At 43.4% G+C, this 21,137-nt stretch overlaps 1 protein-coding gene across 1 annotated transcript in view; it reads right to left on the reverse strand.

Annotated features, from left to right (window-relative positions):
- Positions 1-3,930: 3,930 nt before the first annotated feature.
- The window catches only part of LOC123751778 (titin homolog), a 43,125-nt gene continuing 25,918 nt past the window's right edge, over positions 3,931-21,137 (reverse strand). The window contains exon 3 of the mRNA XM_069330826.1: positions 3,931-4,497. Within this exon, the coding sequence (XP_069186927.1) occupies positions 3,931-4,497 (567 nt within the window). The remainder of the gene's footprint in view (positions 4,498-21,137) is intronic.

Consider the following 21,137-nt stretch of genomic DNA (forward strand, 5'->3'; position numbering starts at 1 on the left):
CTCTCTCTCTCTCTCTCTCTCTCTCTCTCTCTCTCTCTCTCTCTCTCTCTCTCTCTCTCTCTCTCTCTCTCTCTCTCTGTCTCTCTCTCTCACTCTCTCTCTCTCTCTCTCTCTCTCTCTCTCTCTCTCTCTCTCTCTCTCTCTCTCTCTCTCTCTCTATCTCTCTCTCTCTCTCTCTCTCTCTCTCTCTCTCTCTCTCTGTCTTTCTGTCTGTCTCTCTCTCTCTCTCTCTCTCTCTCGCCCGCGCGATAGCTAAATCCAAGCCCAGTCTGTCTGATTTGTGTGTTTAGATTTAAAGCGAAGGAAAGAGACGTGATATGTATTAATTTCCTCTCTCAATAACCGGGTATTTCCAACAAGCCAGGAAATTGACCCTGGGCGATATCGCGCTCTGTGATTCGTTTTAACTAAAGAAAATAATTGGCAAGTGAGAGCCGGGGATATGAGATGTGTGTATTTTGTAAGAGAGAAACAGGAATACAAATAGTGAAAAGTTCAGGATTATAGTGTATGTAGAAGAGAGAAAGGCTCAGAAAGACAGAATGTGTGTAGGAGAATGAGAAATAATGACCCAGAGAGACAAGATAAAAGATTAAAAGACTGTCACACACAGCTCAAAATTCTTTCCATTAATTTTGGAAACAATCGAGACAAAAGAGACACAACACATTTTATCGTCAGATTCAATTTCCTGGCGTCGGGATGGGATTGGAAATATGTGCGGATTATATCCCAGGCTACAACTGACTGGAGCTGTAGGGTTATGATTGTGACTGAAGTTGTAGGCTTAAGTTCCTGACTGGAGATAGGCTCATCTTCTTGACTGCGGGAAGGATCGAACCCAGTTATACAACCTGGACACGTCAAAGTCATCTGGCAACTATATTACAAACACATAAATTAATAAATATGCTGCAAATACACAGCACCTTAAAATTATACATATTCCATACAGTCATACATACAAAAATACTGAGCTCATTAACATTCATAAAAGACCTGTTAGTGTAAACTTTAATGTAAACGCTTTAAATATATGAAAGTTTAATTTTCATAACATTAAATTTGTGTTGGTAATATTAACACCAGCCGGTCGGGGAAGGCAGGTTAAAGGGGACAGGTCAGTCCAGCCAAGCAACTGGGGAGTACCACCAGACACTGAGTCTTCGTCCCTCTTGACGAAATCTTCCGGGTTCCTTACACACAGAGGCAAGACGTCCTTACCCTGGAAACACAAACCGAAACTGTCTCTATTTTCCGCTTGTTACAACTTGTAATAAAGTTGTTACATCTTGGCTTAACGTGTTTATGACGTATTAGAACGTTGTTACAACTTGCTATATTGGTTGTTATAACTGGTTAGGTGGTGTTAAAACTTGCTCGAACGTTGTACCAACGTCGTAGTTTCGGTGTGTGTGTTTGGTGGGTATAGCGAGTACTGCACTGTTGTTGAGATTAACAGCTATCAAACACAGAAGCGTTACCCAAACCACACACTAGAAAGTCAAGGGACGACGACGTTTCTGTCCGTCCTGGACCATTCTCACAATCGACTTGAGAATGGTCCTGGACGGGCCGAAACGTCGTCGTCCCTTCACTTTCTAGTGTGTGGTTTGGTCAACATATTTCAGCCACGTTATTGTGACTCCTCGTCTGCACAGAAGAATTACTAGGGTCACCAGAATTCCCTACCAACCAACCTGAATGAATACTTTAGTTCAAGACTGAAGTAAAGAAAGTGTACATACACTGGATATTGAGGTGGTACACCTTTAGATTCTAAAACTATCCAGCAATGAGATTATCTGGTACAGCGGCTATAAACCCCTGGGGCCAGATTCACGAAAGCACTTACGCAAACACCTACGAACCTGTACATCTTTTCTCAGTCTTTGTCGGCTTTGTTTACAATTATTAAACAGTTAATGAGCTCGGAAGCACCAGGAGGCTGTTTAGAACAATAACAACAGTTGAATGGCAAGTTTTCATGCTTGTAAACTGTTTAATAAATGTAACTAAAGCCGTCAAAGATTGAGGAAAGATGTACACGTTCGTAAGTGCTTGCGTAAGTGCTTTCGTGAATCTGACGCCTGATGTTCATCCAACGCAGATCATTCAGCACTGAAATAGGTGTATATAGGATCTGTTGAGTCCGTTTGTAGACAACATTGGGACCCGATTGCGTTGGGTGAGTAGGGTCCAGCATCTGAGAAACCCATGTATCCCTCTTTGTCATTGCTGTTATATATACCTAACTGAACCTAGCCTAACCCATCCTAACCAACCCCATCTAGCCTAGCCTAGCCTAACCTAGCATTATCTAGCCTAATCTATACTAGCTTGACCTAATGAAAAGAGAAGCTAATATGTTGAGTTTCATGTGTGGTTTGGGCGAGAGGTGATGACGTCACTGTGACGTCATCACATGCCGGTACAGTTTTTAGACTTTTCTGGACTTGCTTGTAACAACGTCCAGTGCCGCACTTGGACTTGTTTGTAACAACGTCCAGTGCCACACTGAAGTTCAATCGGCTCCCATTTTGACGTCAAAGCAACCCGCGACCAGCAACAGTCAAACAAACCAGGGCCAGGATTGATCAAACATTTCGGCAACCACCTGCGAAACAGGTACATCTTTCCTCGGTCATAGCGGCGTTTGTTTACATCTATTAAACAGTTTATGAGCTCCGAAACACCGGTGGGTTGTTTATAGCAATAATTACCTTGTGTTGGGATGGTTTAGAAGTTCGTAAAGTCTTTATTAAACGCAAATAGAGTTGACATAATTCAGGAGAGATATAGAGGTTTCGTAAGAGGTTGTGTAAATATTTGACGAATCCTGGCTTTCAACCAGAGAACATTGCCAGTCTTTTCATTACCTTCAGCGGGAACATTACAAACCTCGCCCCTCATCTTCACCTTCAAGCAAGATTATTTTCTTCTCTGCAAACTACCCACTGCTTCTCATATTCCTTTTATGACCGAGATATTTTTAGTCAATTAAACACCTGTCACCTGAACACCAGCCAATTAAGCATTTCTTGAGCATTTATAAATTAAATGTCTGCTAATCGAATACTTGCCAATTTAGCAGGCGTTAATTAAACATCCACTAAGCGAGACGTGTCAGTGAAGCAACTTTGAATTGAACAAGTGCCAATTAAGCACCTTCTATTTGAGCACGAACACCTTTTCTTACTGTAACCAAGTGATATTGGCGTGTGTCTTCACCTCCCCTATGGGGGTGTTGCCCCCCCTGACGTCATCCCTCAAGTTACGGGCTCACCATAGCCCGTGCTACTTGGAACTTTGTTCCAGGTAGCTAATCTTTAACAACAACAAACAACTCCCTCAACCCGTGCAAGAGTGCTCCCTCCCTCAGCTTCCTTCACACGCCTCAAGGATGTTTTAGCCCCACATTACTGATGCAGAAACTCCTGCGAGTCTGCTCCATGATTAACTATGGGGTAATGGACAGCGAAGGAATAGAGATGGAGGGAGGAGAATGGAGGAATATGATGGAGGGGAGAAGTACCGGTCAGCTGCTCACCAGGGGGGAGAAGTACCGGTCAGCTGCTTACCAGGGGGGAGAAGTACCGGTCAGCTGCTCACCAGGGGGGAGAAGTACCGGTCAGCTGCTCACCAGGGGGGAGAAGTACCGGTCAGCTGCTCACCAGGGGGAAGAAGTACCGGTCAGCTGCTCACCAGGGGGGAGAAGTACCGGTCAGCTGCTCACCAGGGGGGAGAAGTACCGGTCAGCTGCTCACCAGGCCCTCGGTTCTACTACATAGTAATAGATTTTCTCGGACGCTAACGGAATAGAGGAGAGAAGGATGGAAGCGGGATAGTAGAGAGGCCTCCAGGTGGGAGGGAAGGCATGGACTTAACCTCGTCGCTAAGAAGAAAGATGGAGCCTTCTTTAAGAAGAAGTCATGCACCTCCCTCCTGCAGGCCGTGTTGTAGTGTTGTATAATGCAGCGGCAGCGGCAGCGTGGGACCAGAAGTGAAGAGGTGGGTCGTGGGTAGAGATTTTGGAGCAGTGGTCGTGGGTAGAGATTTTGGAGCAGTGGTCGTGGGTAGAGATTTTGGAGCAGTGATCGTGGGTAGAGATTTTGGAGCAGTGGCCGTGGGTAGAGATTTTGGAGCAGGAGTCGTGTGAGAGATTTTGGACCAGGAGTCGTGGGTAGAGATTTTGGACCAGGAGTCGTGGGTAGAGATTTTGGAGCAGTGGTCGTGGGTAGAGATTTTGGAGCAGTGGTCGTGGGTAGAGATTTTGGAGCAGTGGTCGTGGGTAGAGATTTTGGAGCAGTAGTCGTGGGTAGAGATTTTGGAGCAGGAGTCGTGTGAGAGATTTTGGAGCAGTAGTCGTGGGTAGAGATTTTGGAGCAGGAGTCGTGTGAGAGATTTTGGAGCAGTAGTCGTGGGTAGAGATTTTGGAGCAGGAGTCGTGTGAGAGAGGCAGGCTGGCGCAGGCTGTGTGTATGTGTGAATGGCAGGCTGATGGCAGTGACATGAGCAAAAACACTGCTTAAATTAGAATTTATTCGTCTAAGACTTACTCCAATTACGTCACAACAGTTTAATCTGCAACAAATTATTCAACAACAATATATATTCCACAACAATTTATTCGACAAAGGGGGAGGATTCAGAGGTACATATTATTAAAGTGTGACTCCACACATCTTTCTCCAGTGTGCCATCATCTCTTTCATTGTGACTCTCCGATTCCTTCCTCAGATGTACTCCCCTGCGTGTAAGTGTGTTTGTAAGTGCACGTGTGTGTGTGTGAATATTGTTCATCGAGGATGTATACTTCTGTATGAATGAAAGCAAGGGGGAAATTGAGAAACGGGGAGATCTAGAGGTGGAAGAGAAGGAGAGGGACTTTGTTGACCAGACCACACACTAGAAGGTGAAGGGACGACGACGTCTCGGTCCGTCCTGGACCATTCTCAAGTCGATTGGTCGAGGAGAGGGACTTGAAAATAAAAACGTGTATGCAAATCAACCACTTACAGGTAGTCCCTTAAACATTGCCAGAAATGACACAGCTTAGCATAACTGATGCAATATTTCAAATATACAATTGTATCCATAATTTGCTACAGATAAATGAACCAAGTACTACACAAAGCTCAATAAATTATCAAATAATAACATAGCTCCTCCCTGACCTTTGGTCCGGTATCTTTAAAAGCTTACAGTTTTAAAGATAAGTAGTTAAGATAGATATTAGATAGGCATACAGATAGAAAGACAGACGTACAGACAAAAAAAATAGAAAGACTTAAAGTTATATATATATATATATATATATATATATATATATATATATATATATATATATATATATATATATATATATATATATATATATATATAGAGAGAGAGAGAGAGAGAGAGAGATAGATAGACAAAACCATACGTATAGATAGATAGAGATTCGAATAGACAGGTAAAGAGTCTAAAACTCACATTTAAGAAGGAACCTAAAGAACACCTGCATCAATAGTTATCTTATCCCTACATATGTACTTACATATCTTGGCTTTTAAAGATAGGAATCCCAGGACAGACAGCTGGAGCTTTGAGGAGGGCCTTCAAAGCTCACATATAAATAGCTAATGAGACATCCTGAGTCATTCAACGCACTAACGACTGTGAAAAAAAATTCTGTATTTTTGTATTCAGAGGACTGGCTGGGTTGTGGATCATTATTGTCGCTTCACAGTTAATACAGAGAAAATATACGCTTTTATGACTTATACATGTAAGTACATACATACATACATACATACATACATACATACATACATACATACATACATACATACATACATACATACATACATACATACATACATACATGATAGAGCCCAGTAGGCTCCACAATCTGTACACCAGTTGATTGACAGTTGTGAGGCGGGACCATTGAGTCAGCGCTCAACCCCCGCAAGCACAGCTTGGTGAGTGCGCGCACACACACGTGTCGTTTGTGTGCTTGCCTGCGTGTATGTGTCAGCAGGTGTGTGTGTCACTGGAGGTCTCCGGTCATATCATCTCTGGAAGCCTCGCGGCCGGACACGGTAATCCATAACTCAATCAGCCGAGCTTGGCTTCACTGGGAAATTAAAACGGACTGGGGGAAAAAAAGCATAACGACCCCAGCATTCCATCGGACTGTAGACAGGAAGGTGTACTCACGTAATTGTGCTTGCGGGAGTTGAGCTCTGGCTCTTTGGTCCCGCCTCTCAACTGTCAATCAACTGGTATACAGATTCCTGAGCCTATTGGGCTCTATCTTATCTACATTTGAAACTGTGTACGGAGTCAGCCTCCACCACATCACTGCCTAATGCATTCCATCTGTTAACTACTCTGACACTGAAAAAGTTCTTTCTAACGTCTCTGTGGCTCATGTGGGTACTCAGTTTCCACCTGTGTTCCCTTGTTCGTGTACCACCCGTGTTAAACAGTTTATCTTTATCTACCCTGTCAATTCCTCTGAGAACTTTGTAGGTTGTGATCATGTCTCCCCTTACTCTTCTGTCTTCTAGTGTCGTGAGGTGCATTTCTCGCAGCCTTTTTTTCGTAACTCATGCCTCTTAGTTCTGGGACTAGCCTAGTGGCATATCTCTGAACTTTTTCCAGTTTCATCTTGTGCTTGACAAGGTACGGGCTCCATGCTGGGGCTGCATACTCCAGGCTTGGTCTTACATATTTGGTATACAAGGTTCTGAATGGTTCCTTACACAGGTTCTTGAAGGCAGTTCTGATGGTAGCCAGCCTTGCATATGCCGCAGATGTTATTCTTTTGATGTGTGCTTCAGGAGACAGGGTTGGTGGGATATCAACTCCTAGATCCTTCTCTTTGTCCGTTTCATGAAAGACTTCATCTCCCATTTCTGTATCCTGTGTCTGGCCTCCTTTTTCCACTGTCTAGTTTCATTACCTTACATTTACTTGGGTTGAACTTTAGTAGCCATTTGCTGGACTGCATTTAGTAGCCATTTAGTAGTAGCCATCTTTAGTAGCCATTTGCAACTGCATTTGTATTGCTAAAAGAGAAACACACGAATTTCGAGTTTTTTGGCTATTGGTAGCTATCATGCAGGCTGTCTAGGTCATCTTGTAGCCTCATACTGTCTTCCTACTTCCTACACACACACACTACTCTGTGTGTGTGTGTGTGTGTGTGTGTGTGTGTGTGTGTGTGTGTGTGTGTGTGTGTGCATGCGTGAGATCATGATCAAACTCAATTCCTGTTTCTCTGATTATATCCTTCCTTCTCTACGTCCACCTATACATCTGTCTACCTCTACCTCGCTGTCTTCTACTGGGTCTCCGTCTCCCTGTACGTTTTTGACTCCCTGTCCGCCTCTGTGTCCCTGTTTGGCAGCGTTACGCACAGAACCAGAAATGTGTAGCCAAAGTTCCCATGATTGTAGCCAAAGTTCCCATGACTGTAGCCAAAGTTCCCATCATTGTATACAGGCAAGTTGCTGTCGACGTGTGTAGTCCTATTGCACTCATACATTTATACAAGCACGTATATGCATGTATAGATGCGTCCATACATTCAAGAAACATATACCAACTTACATATGTGTTTTAAGTCTTCAGGTATCTTCAAACAAAAATTCTATTTACACAAGGAACGCTATAATATTCAGTATGTATTGTTTTGTATTTTTATTCATTCTTATTCATGCTTAGTTATTCATATTTGACTGTTTTATTTTTGTATATATATTGCAACTGCATTTGTATTGCTAAAAGAGAAACACACGAATTTCGAGTTTTTTGACTACTGGTAGCTATCAACGATTCTAATTTGCTTTGGGCGCTTGAAAAAACAGGGAACGCCTTTTGGCAACATCGTTCAGCTGATCTCCCCCCCCCCCTCTCATCCCCCCTCCACCACACACACTCGTACACACGCGCGCGCGCACACACAAAGAGCCAGAGCTCAACCCCCGCATGCACAACTAGGTAAGTACACACACACACACACACACACACACACACACACACACACACACACACACACACACACACACACATATATATATATATATATATATATATATATATATATATATATATATATATATATATCATATATGATTTATATATGTAGTATATCATATATGGTAGTATATATGATAATGGAATATTATGTCAGACGTCTGTATACAACAGACGATTAGAAAGGCGGAGTCCAAGAGCTAACAGCTCGATCCTACAGGTACAAATAGTAAATACCCACACAAGCCTACATACACATAAGGCCTCGCGGCTGAATGGACAGCGCTCTGGGCTCATGGTTCTAAGGGTCCAGGTTCGATCCCCGGCAGAGGCAGAAACAAAATGGGGGCAGAGTTTCTTTCACCCAGATGCACCTATTCACCTCGCAGTAAATAGGTACCTGGGAGTTCGACAGCTGGTACGGGCTGCTTCCTGGGGATTTGTGCGTATCTAAGAGAAATACATGTAGTAGACATAATAGGAAAAATAAATTTGTTAAAAAGGCAGGGTCCAAGAGCTAATAGCTCGATTCTACAGATACAATTAATAAATACAGACACGCCAGATCAATTAATGGAACTGGATGTGATAAAAGAGACTGATAAGATACTGCCTTTGGTAATAATGGAGACAGCGGATGTAGTGTGTATTCCCCATGCCATAGTTCTTGACTCATCTCTGTACGAGGGAGAGTTTTCATATTGTTAGAATATGGCTCATGTGGCGTCAATATTTAAGAAAGAGGAATAGAGCATTCGACTGCAGAACTAGAGACCACTAACAAGTAATCACTGTAATTTACTGGAGAAACTGATTCGCATTAGGCGTCGAGAACAATTAGCAAATGTATTTTTTGTTACCAAACACCAACATATAATTGGTAAACGAGTGACAGACTTATCCTTCTACTTCTGTCCTTATATGAAGGACAGAGTTCTCCGTCAATAAAATGAAAAAAAAGAAATCCAAAGAAAGAGGATGAGCGTATTGCATATGTCTCGACTATCAGAAATTTTTTGACACTGTCAGCTAACCAGTTTTTTTCTTTTTTACACTGCCCGATATACCGATCTAGATAACCAGGCCGGTTTATCAGGAAGAGTTCTAAAGTGGGTTAGTGTGTACCTCTTAGAAAGGAAACAAAGTGTTACTCTTAGAGCAGAGATGTCAGAGTAGAGGAAAATCGTGGAGGAGTCCCTGAAGGGTCGGTGCTGGAGCCCATCCTATTTAGAGTATATATAAATGACTTTACAGATTAAACTGGCTCATTTGTATCAATGTTTACAGATGTCATAAAGCTAATGAGAATAATCAGAGCGTCCCATGTTAGGGGTCCCATGGAAGGGGTCCCATGGAAGGGGTCCCATGGAAGGGGTCCCATGGAAGGGGACTGTGATCCCCTGCAAAAGAATCTTACCCTACAAAGATGGTCTTTAAAATAACTGCTTATACTTAGCCCAGCCAAATGCAAAGTTATAAGGACAAGATCAGAATTTTTGCAAAGGAGCCTCCCGAGTCTTATATACAACCTAGGTTAGACTCACTTTTGAGTATGCAGCGTAGGCATGGAATTCACAGTTAGGTAAGAGAAATTGGTGGAATGATGTTAGATGGGTTGGGAGGGAGAATGTTGGGTTGGAGACAGATGGTGGAGTGGGATAGCAATGCACACAGCGATCACACTAACGTGATGCATCAAATGAACAAATCCACAAGGGCCGTGACGAGGATTCGAACCTGCGTCCGGGAGCATCCCAGACACATAGCTCAGTCGATTAAGGCAGTGTCTGGGATGCTCCCAGACGCAGGTTCGAATCCTCGTCACGACTCTCGTGGATTTGTTCATGGGATAGCAATGGTAAGGTGAGTGTGGAAACTTTCCTGTTATTATATAAATACATCAATACATTCATTCCTTTAGTGGGCTTAGACTTGCGTGCGTGTCAGAATTAGTGTTTGATCCAGACCCACCAATGGGACCACAGGAGAGCACATCCATATGCTGATGTGCGATAATTACCTTAAAAAATTAAATAAATATATTAAACAATTCAATCACATTTAATCCCTATCAACCAGTATCAGAGCATTTTTTCGCTGAAAATAATTATATAAATATTACACCTTAAAAGCTTGTGTTATTTTTTTAATTATTGCACATGTGTTTATTTCAAAATAATGAGTGTGAAATTCAACAGGTTAGTAACAATTCAACATTTCTAGAAGTTGTGCATAATCTGTTCTATTTCATGATTTCACATTACTACCAATCAAGTAAAATCATAAAAGAAAACTAATTATTGATACGTCAGAGCTCTAATGACAAGGTAACTTTGATACAAATTAAGAATTAATTAATACATATTGGTGCCCGGGCTGAGGCTAGCAGCCCCGGCAGCCGCTAGGACTCACGTACAGGGTCAGTTGGTCCAGTCAAAACACAACGCTCTTACTCTGTTGACTCGGACTTGCTTGCAACACCTACCACAGGGAGCACCTTTCTGTTCTCCTTTCCTGCCAGAAACTCTGGTTTACGGAACGTGGCCGGGTAAAACCGTGAGGCTGTTGCTTCAGCTGTCCGGCCACTGGGCTCCAGCTACCACACAGACACGACGCATCGCACTTCCTCTCGTTTTCCGCCAGCAATTCACCAAGAAGACACATCGCAGGGAAATTCATCTGCTTATTCCTGTTAACCGCTCGTGTGACGCTGCTAGGATCATCGGGACAAAGGAAAATAACGTGTTCCTTTTTCCCTTCCGCGACTGGCGAGCCAACGGTATGACAGTTGGAACGTCACTCAACACTTAGATCCCTACCACTTGGGCTGGACGGTAGAGCGACGGTCTCGCTTCATGCAGGTCGGCGTTCAATCCCCGACCGTTCAAGTGGTTGGTCACCGTTTCTTCCTCCCGTCCCATCCCACATCCTTATCCTGACCCTTTCCAAGTGCTGTATAGTCGTAATGGCTTGGCACTTTCCCTTGATAATTCCCTCCCCTCAACACTTAGAACCAGCGCATCCTCCAACGGTGAAAGTGCTTGTTGGCACTTGAGTTTTATTGGGTTTTCTATTATTGAATTTGGACAAACCGGAATTCTTTTTATCAGCGACACAAATCTGTGCTGATAAGACTTAACCTAACCTTGCCTCTTCTAGCAACTCCTAGGTCTAATAAACGCCACCATCGACCTAACATAGTACAATTATGTACTATACTAGGCCTAAGAATATTTAAGCTTGGTTTTTAACTTCTCTTAATCCGGAAAATAAAATTAATAGCACAAAAATGTGGTTACTGATGGACCATCACCACAACTTGGTACTTTCCACCAAATAATTACTATAAGTACTTTCACCCTCGGAGGAAGGGTTGCTTAGAACTGACGTTCATTACTTATTAAACTACAAAATACTGTAGTGGCACGTTTATGTGTTGTAAATAGGACCCAATTGGTTCTTACGTGTGACCGAAAACGTTGAAACAAACCCATCAAGTTCCAAACCTGCTCCGTTTTACAACTAACAGCGATACACATAATAGTTTAAGCTCGTTCTATCTGGGATATAGAATATAGGATGTAGCTAGTGTCGCTTATAATTGTGATAACATTATCCAACTCGTAGGCCAGTTAAGAAACATACAACAGACCTAGGATGAGTGATGGGTTAACATTCAAGGGCACCTTAGGTGACTGAACTAGCAAACCCTCAATAAATTGAATTACAGTGATGGTGATATCTTGCTTCAATGTAGCAGTAGGCATAGCAGTAGACATCCATCAGTCTCAGGAGACTATGGAGTTGCGCTCTGGTGTCGGCCTGGTCCGGAGTGGCCTCACCAGGGCGCAAGCCAGGGTAGGTTGATTCGGGGGAGAAGCTGTTACCCAGGCAGCAGGTCCCCCCTCTCCACGGCGCTGAAATGTGTTACATTCATGGAATTAATACAGTCCTTGTTAATTGTGGGGATTTCATTACATTTGAAATCAAGTCAAAGAACGCAGTCAGCGACCTTGCAGTAATTGTGTAGCCTTAAAGTACCCACATATTATTGGTCCTCAAACCGAATGTGAGTAAAAAAAGATGGTACAGTGGAACATAGATGGTTGGGGAGAGAGCAAGAGACGAGGTTATGTTTGCCTGACGAATTGGGAGACAGGAAGGTAAGTGGGGGAGTAGTTAGTGATAAGAATGAGAGTGAGGCATGATGGTGTTGAGGAGGAAGATGGAACAGGGTGTAGCGTAGGTATAATAGAGTGAGAAGAGGAGGGAAAGTGATGGAGGGAACAGGGGTAAAGCAAACTGATAGGGTGAGAAGGAGGAGCGGAGTGAGAGCAAGTTGGGGACAAGAGTTGAGAGACAAGAGTTAATGGGAGAGAGAGTCGAGGGTGAGATGGCGGGAGAGTGATGGGGAGGGGAGAAGAGAGTAATGGAAATGGAAAAATGAGAGGTAAAGGGTGATGGGGGGGGGAGGGAGAGTAACGAGAAGGAAAAAAGAAAAGTGATATGGAGAAAAGAGCAGGGAGGGGAGACTGAAGTAAAAGTACGAGGGGAAGAGTGAGCTCTATACGAGGAAAGGGGAAAGAATGGGCGGGGGGAGAGGACAGTGACGATAAGGGCAGAGGACAAGGAGAGTTGTGTGAGGGGGTAAGACTTGAGAGGTGAGGGGAGTTAGTGGAGCATTAGTGAGGGGAGTGGAACAGGCAGGAGAGAGAGAGGAGAGGAGGAAGAACGGACGAGGGAAGATAAGAGAAACTTAGTGTGCGGAAAAGACAGACAGACACATTGCTATTAAAGCGAACACATTGAGATTATACCATCAGAAATATTATACAAACCTAAGTTAGGACCGATACAGAGTAGCCTGCTTGTTTATAGCTAATCAAACTAAGCAAGCCACTAACAACTAATCAAACTAAGCAAGCCACTAACAACTAATCAAACTAAGCAAGCCACTAACAACTAATCAAACTAAGCAAGCCACTAACAACTAATCAAACTAAGCAAGCCACTAACAACTAATCAAACTAAGCAAGCCACTAACAACTAATCAAACTAAGCAAGCCACTAACAACTAATCAAACTAAGCAAGCCACTAACAACTAATCTAACTAAGCAAGCCACTAACAACTAATCTAACTAAGCAAGCCACTAAAAACTAATCAAACTAAGCAAGCCACTAACAACTAATCAAACTAAGCTTGGAACAAAAAGTTCCAAGTAGCACGGGCTATGGTGAGCCCGTAAAAACTTCTCGGTGTTTATTCACCGAAAGTTCACTTTAGTATTAAACTTCATTCAAGAATAAAGTACGCTTGTGGGTTGACCAGTTAGTTATTGTGATGGCTTTAATAACCGGCCAGTGGCTTATAGGCTTGAACCCAACACCCAAATTCATAGGCCGAGTAAAATAGGCTGTTGTTGTTGTTGTTAAAGATTCGCTACCTGGAACAAAAAGTTCCAAGTAGCACGGGCTATGGTGAGCCCATTGTAAAATAGGCGTACTACTGGTCATACAGGGAATCACGGTTATGTGAGGGAATGTGCTCAAGAGGCCCGAGAATGAAGCATAAACAATATGGCCTTCCTTACTGAAAATTCTGAACTGCCTTTTTATAGCCTGGTCTAACCTACCCTGCCTAAATTAATCCTATCTTGCCCTTATCCCAGACCACACACCGCTTGCTGCCATGGTTACCGATACATCAATGTGTTTACCACAAACATTTATAAAGGGCGGAAAAAAATCAATTAATTATAAAAAATCAGAGAGAAAAAACACACAAAATAGCGACAAAAACTTAGGAATGTCTCCCACAATAAAGAGTCACAGAAGGAATAAATTTAAAATGTAAAAATTACGAGAGAATCCTCGACAAACTACAAGTGACAAAAAGCTACCAGCTATCGAATTCACACAAGACGGTTTCACAAAACTTATTTTCTGGTTAGTTTAGGGTTAGGCTCGAGTGGCTTAGGTTAGTTTAATTTGAATTAGGTTAGTTTGGATTAGGTTAGGTTGGGTTGGGTAAGGTTAGGCACGTTTTAAAATAACTCGTTGTGTACACTGTAGCGTGTATCTTAGAAAACATGTAAAGAAAGGTATCAAGATAACCGTAAAGATGCCGCAACACCCCCGGGATGAAACCAGCTCCTGGAAGGTTGAGAAAGAAAAGTTTGCCAATAAAATTTTGGATTTAGTGTGAGGAGCTGGGGCCAGGAGGAGGCAGAGGGAGTGAGGCAGGCCGTCGTGAACTGGCCTGCACAGCCTGCACAGCCTGTATGTGACCCAGATGGCCTCAGCCACCATCCAGAGCCTTCATCACAGGAGGCGATGAAGATAGGCAAGAGACGAGGCTGGGATTCAGAGGCAATTTGCATGACTTGATGCTCTCACCAACCAACATCAACCTTCACATTAAACCATCCATCATAGGACTCGTTCCATCTCAACAACCTGTACTGTAAAGTAATTACACTACATTACACTACACATAGAGTCACCTATTCCACAAAACTACCTATCGCATATTCTACAACACTACTTTCACAATATAACTCACCACACTGCCACCCTTCCCATTATCAACACCACTCTTCTAATTTCACTACCTTCCCTACAATATCACCGCCTGTTCCAGGTATCCACCACCATCCATCCCACAAGGATATCCATCCTACAACAACACACACTGTCCCCCTCAACCTATCCCAAAACGCTACCTATTACCCACACTATTCAGCCCACAAGGCCGCCCATTTCGCAAGGTCGCCCATTCCCGCCCAACACCTCCTTTGCACACAGATGGGCGGTGTGCTGGACCTGATAAACGCCCCGGCCAGGATATTGCTGTGTGTCACTTATGGTCCGCCAAGATGTAGGTCGACGCAGGCGCTGTCGCCACGGACACCCCACTCTCTAGTGCCACGGACACCCCACTCTCTAGTGCCACGGACACCCCACTCTCTAGTGCCACGGACACCCCACTCTCTAGTGCCACGGACACCCCACTCTCTAGTGCCACGGACTGGCACGATGGCCGGACGTTCAGCCACGTACACACACACACACACACACACACACACACACACACACACACACACACACACACACACACACACACACACACACACACACACACACACACGCACACACACACACACACACACACACACATACACATACACACACACACACACACACACACACACACACACACACACACAACACACAGACATACACACACACACACACACACACACACACACACACACACACACACACACACACACACACACACACACACACACACACACACACACACACACACACAGGGGGGTTAGGGGGTGATGTGGTGGAGGCTGACTCCATACACAGTTTCAAGTGTAGATATGACAGAGCCCGATAGGCTCAGGAATCTGTACACCTGTTGATTGACGGTTGAGAGGCGGGACCAAAGAGCCAGAGCTCAACCCCCGCAAACACAACTAGGTGAGTACAACTAGGTGAGTACACACACACACACACACACACACACACACACACACACACACACACACACACACACACACACACACACACACACACACACACACACACACACAGACACACACACACACACACAGACACACACACACACACACACACACACACACACACACACACACACACACACACACACACACACACACACACACACATACCCTAGGAGCTGGCTGGCTGAGTGGACCTAGGGACCAGGGTTCGAGCCCGGCAGCCGGCGGAAAAGCAAATGGGCAGAGTTTCCTTCACCCTAACGCCCCTGTTACGTAGCAGTAAATAGGTACCTGGGAGTTAGACAGCTGTCACGGGCTGCTTCCTGGGTATGTGTGTGTGTGAAAAAAAGTTAGTTACTAGTTAGTAACAGCTGATTGATTGACGGTTGAGAGGCGGGCCGAAAGAACAGAGCTCAACCCCCGCAAGCACAACTAGGTGAGTACACAAACACACACTTGGGAGCATCGCGGCTGAGTGGACAGCGCTCTGTGGTCGTAGTCCTAAGGGGCCCGGGTTCGATCCCCGGAGGAGGCGGAAGCAAATGGGCAGAGTTACTTTCACTCTGGTGACCCTGTTCACCTAGCAGTAAATAGGTACTTGGGAGCTAGACAGCTGCTACGGGATGCTTCCTGAGTATGTGTGGGTGTGTGTTAGAGAGAAATATATGTAGTAGAAATAATAGAGTGAAAAATAAATTGGCTGAAAAGGCGGGGTCCAAGAGCTAATAGCTCGATTCTGCAGATACAAATAGTAAATACACATACAAACGCATCTACAAGAAAGGCGAAAACAGAAAACCATTAAACTACAACCACGTGACACTAACAAGTATAACCACGTGACACTAACAAGTATAACCACGTGACACTAACAAGTATAACCACGTGACACTAACAAGTATAACCCCGTGACACTAACAAGTATAACCACGTGACACTAACAAGTATAACCACGTGACACTAACAAGTATAACCCCGTGACACTAACAAGTATAACCCCGTGACACTAACAAGTATAACCACGTGACACTAACAAGTATAACCACGTGACACTAACAAGTATAACCCCGTGACACTAACAAGTATAACCCCGTGACACTAACAAGTATAACCACGTGACACTAACAAGTATAACCACGTGACACTAACAAGTATAACCACGTGACACTAACAAGTATAACCACGTGACACTAACAAGTATAACCACGTGACACTAACAAGTATAACCCCATGACACTAACAAGTATAACCCCGTGACACTAACAAGTATAACCCCGTGACACTAACAAGTATAACCCCATGACACTAACAAGTATAACCACGTGACACTAACAAGTATAACCCCGTGACACTAACAAGTATAACCCCGTGACACTAACAAGTATAACCACGTGACACTAACAAGTATAACCCCGTGACACTAACAAGTATAACCCCGTGACACTAACAAGTATAACCCCGTGACACTAACAAGTATAACCACGTGACACTAACAAGTATAACCCCGTGACACTAACAAGTATAACCCCGTGACACTAACAAGTATAACCACGTGACACTAACAAGTATAACCCGTGACACTAACAAGTATAACCCCGTGACACTAACAAGTATAACCACGTGACACTAACAAGTATAACCCCGTGACACTAACAAGTATAACCCCGTGACACTAACAAGTATAACCACGTGACACTAACAAGTATGTATAACCCCGTGACACTAACAAGTATAACCACGTGACACTAACAAGTATAACCACGTGACACTAACAAGTATAACCACGTGACACTAACAAGTATAACCACGTGACACTAACAAGTATAACCCCGTGACACTAACAAGTATAACCCCGTGACACTAACAAGTATAACCCCGTGACACTAACAAGTATAACCACGTGACACTAACAAGTATAACCACGTGACACTAACAAGTATAACCACGTGACACTAACAAGTATAACCCCGTGACACTAACAAGTATAACCCCGTGACACTAACAAGTATAACCCCGTGACACTAACAAGTATAACCCCGTGACACTAACAAGTATAACCCCGTGACACTAACAAGTATAACCCCATGACACTAACAAGTATAACCACGTGACACTAACAAGTATAACCACGTGACACTAACAAGTATAACCCCGTGACACTAACAAGTATAACCACGTGACACTAACAACTACAACCACGTGACACTAACAAGTATAACCCCGTGACACTAACAAGTATAACCACGTGACACTAACAAGTATAACCCCGTGACACTAACAAGTATAACCCCGTGACACTAACAAGTATAACCACGTGACACTAACAAGTATAACCCCGTGACACTAACAAGTATAACCACGTGACACTAACAAGTATAACCACGTGACACTAACAAGTATAACCCCGTGACACTAACAAGTATAACCCCATGACACTAACAAGTATAACCCCGTGACACTAACAAGTATAACCACGTGACACTAACAAGTATAACCCCGTGACACTAACAAGTATAACCCCGTGACACTAACAAGTATAACCCCGTGACACTAACAAGTATAACCACGTGACACTAACAAGTATAACCACGTGACACTAACAAGTATAACCCCGTGACACTAACAAGTATAACCCCGTGACACTAACAAGTATAACCCCATGACACTAACAAGTATAACCACGTGACACTAACAAGTATAACCCCGTGACACTAACAAGTATAACCACGTGACACTAACAAGTATAACCCCATGACACTAACAAGTATAACCCCGTGACACTAACAAGTATAACCCCGTGACACTAACAAGTATAACCCCGTGACACTAACAAGTATAACCCCGTGACACTAACAAGTATAACCCCGTGACACTAACAAGTATAACCCCGTGACACTAACAAGTATAACCCCGTGACACTAACAAGTATAACCCCGTGACACTAACAAGTATAACCACGTGACACTAACAAGTATAACCACGTGACACTAACAAGTATAACCACGTGACACTAACAAGTATAACCCCGTGACACTAACAAGTATAACCCCGTGACACTAACAAGTATAACCCCGTGACACTAACAAGTATAACCCCGTTACACTAACAAGTATAACCCCGTGACACTAACAAGTATAACCACGTGACACTAACAAGTATAACCACGTGACACTAACAACTATAACCCCGTGACACTAACAAGTATAACCACGTGACACTAACAAGTATAACCCCGTGACACTAACAAGTATAACCCCATGACACTAACAAGTATAACCCCATGACACTAACAAGTATAACCCCGTGACACTAACAAGTATAACCACGTGACACTAACAAGTATAACCCCGTGACACTAACAAGTATAACCCCGTGACACTAACAAGTATAACCACGTGACACTAACAAGTATAACCCCGTGACACTAACAAGTATAACCCCGTGACACTAACAAGTATAACCCCATGACACTAACAAGTATAACCCCATGACACTAACAAGTATAACCCCGTGACACTAACAAGTATAACCCCGTGACACTAACAAGTATAACCACGTGACACTAACAAGTATAACCCCGTGACACTAACAAGTATAACCACGTGACACTAACAAGTATAACCACGTGACACTAACAAGTATAACCCCATGACACTAACAAGTATAACCCCGTGACACTAACAAGTATAACCCCGTGACACTAACAAGTATAACCACGTGACACTAACAAGTATAACCACGTGACACTAACAAGTATAACCCCATGACACTAACAAGTATAACCCCGTGACACTAACAAGTATAACCCCGTGACACTAACAAGTATAACCCCGTGACACTAACAAGTATAACCCCGTGACACTAACAAGTATAACCACGTGACACTAACAAGTATAACCACGTGACACTAACAAGTATAACCACGTGACACTAACAAGTATAACCCCGTGACACTAACAAGTATAACCCCGTGACACTAACAAGTATAACCACGTGACACTAACAAGTATAACCACGTGACACTAACAAGTATAACCACGTGACACTAACAAGTATAACCACGTGACACTAACAAGTATAACCACGTGACACTAACAAGTATAACCACGTGACACTAACAAGTATAGCCACGTGACACTAACAAGTGTAACCCCGTGACACTAACAAGTATAACCACGTGACACTAACAAGTATAACCACGTGACACTAACAAGTATAACCACGTGACACTAACAAGTATAACCCCGTGACACTAACAAGTATAACCCCGTGACACTAACAAGTATAACCCCATGACACTAACAAGTATAACCCCGTGACACTAACAAGTATAACCCCGTGACACTAACAAGTATAACCCCGTGACACTAACAAGTATAACCCCGTGACACTAACAAGTATCCCTCTGCACGTTGTTAGTGAGAATGATCCGAAGCAGGTTAGTAGAACATTTAGTTCAGATCAGTTTTGTCTCATGGCACCAACACGGTTTAAGTAAAGGAAAATCCTGGTTCACAAACTTGCTGGAGTTCTATAACGAGATGACAGAACTCAAATAAGAGATAGAAAGATGGACATACTGCATATTCCTCGACAGTCAGAGAGCATTTAATACGGTCCCGCATGAAAGACTCCTACTCAAACTAGGAAAGCAAGCTGGTGTATCGGGAAGAATCCTAGGTGGGTGAGAGAGTATTTCTCAGGAAGGTTAGGTTATAGTAAGGTGAGAGACATCAGTGTGGAGAGAAGTCACGAGTGGAGTACCACAAGAGCTCATCCTCTTTGTAATTTGTCAACAACCTGACGAAGGAAATTTGCTTCTTCATAATAATGCTTGTAGATGATGGACAACTGATGACAAGAGTCAGGACAGGGATAGATTGTGAGGCATTGCAAACGGATTTGGACATACCCTAGAAGTGGTCTGAAAATTGGCTGCTCATGTTTAACCAAGCTAAATACAAAGTTATGAGAACTGGAACAGGAGTGCGAAGACCAGTACAATAATATAGGAAAAACGAAAGACAGATTCTTCAACCAGAAAAGAAGAAAGATCTGGGAGAGGACATAACTCCAAATCTGATGCCAGACGCTCTCATTAGCATAATAACAACATCCGCATACGTAGCATACCAGCCAACTTCCGCATATCCTTCAGAAATTTGGACAAAGGGGCTTTCCGGGCCCTATATATAGCGAAGGTGAGACCTACACGTGACTATGCATCCCCACCTGGGACCCCTTACCTGAAAAAAGACAAGGAGAAACTAGAAAAGATATATGCAAACTGAAAAAAATATATGCAACGAGTCTCGTTCCTGAGCTTAAAGGATTAAGCTATGCGGGTAGACTAAGAAAACTGGACTTTACCACACTGGAGGAAAGGAGAGATACGGGAGACATGATAACAACATATAGGATTCTAAGAGTAATTAACACGGTAGACAAAGGTGCAGTGCTCAAAGCTAGGAACATCAGAACGAGAGGTCATAAATGGAAACTCAAGAAACAAATGAGTCACTGGGACATTTTTAGTGGCAGAGCTGTCAATAATCGGACAAGATTAGACG

Source organism: Procambarus clarkii, chromosome 24 (genome assembly GCF_040958095.1).
Source record: "Procambarus clarkii isolate CNS0578487 chromosome 24, FALCON_Pclarkii_2.0, whole genome shotgun sequence".
Classification (NCBI taxonomy): Eukaryota; Metazoa; Arthropoda; class Malacostraca; order Decapoda; family Cambaridae; genus Procambarus; species Procambarus clarkii.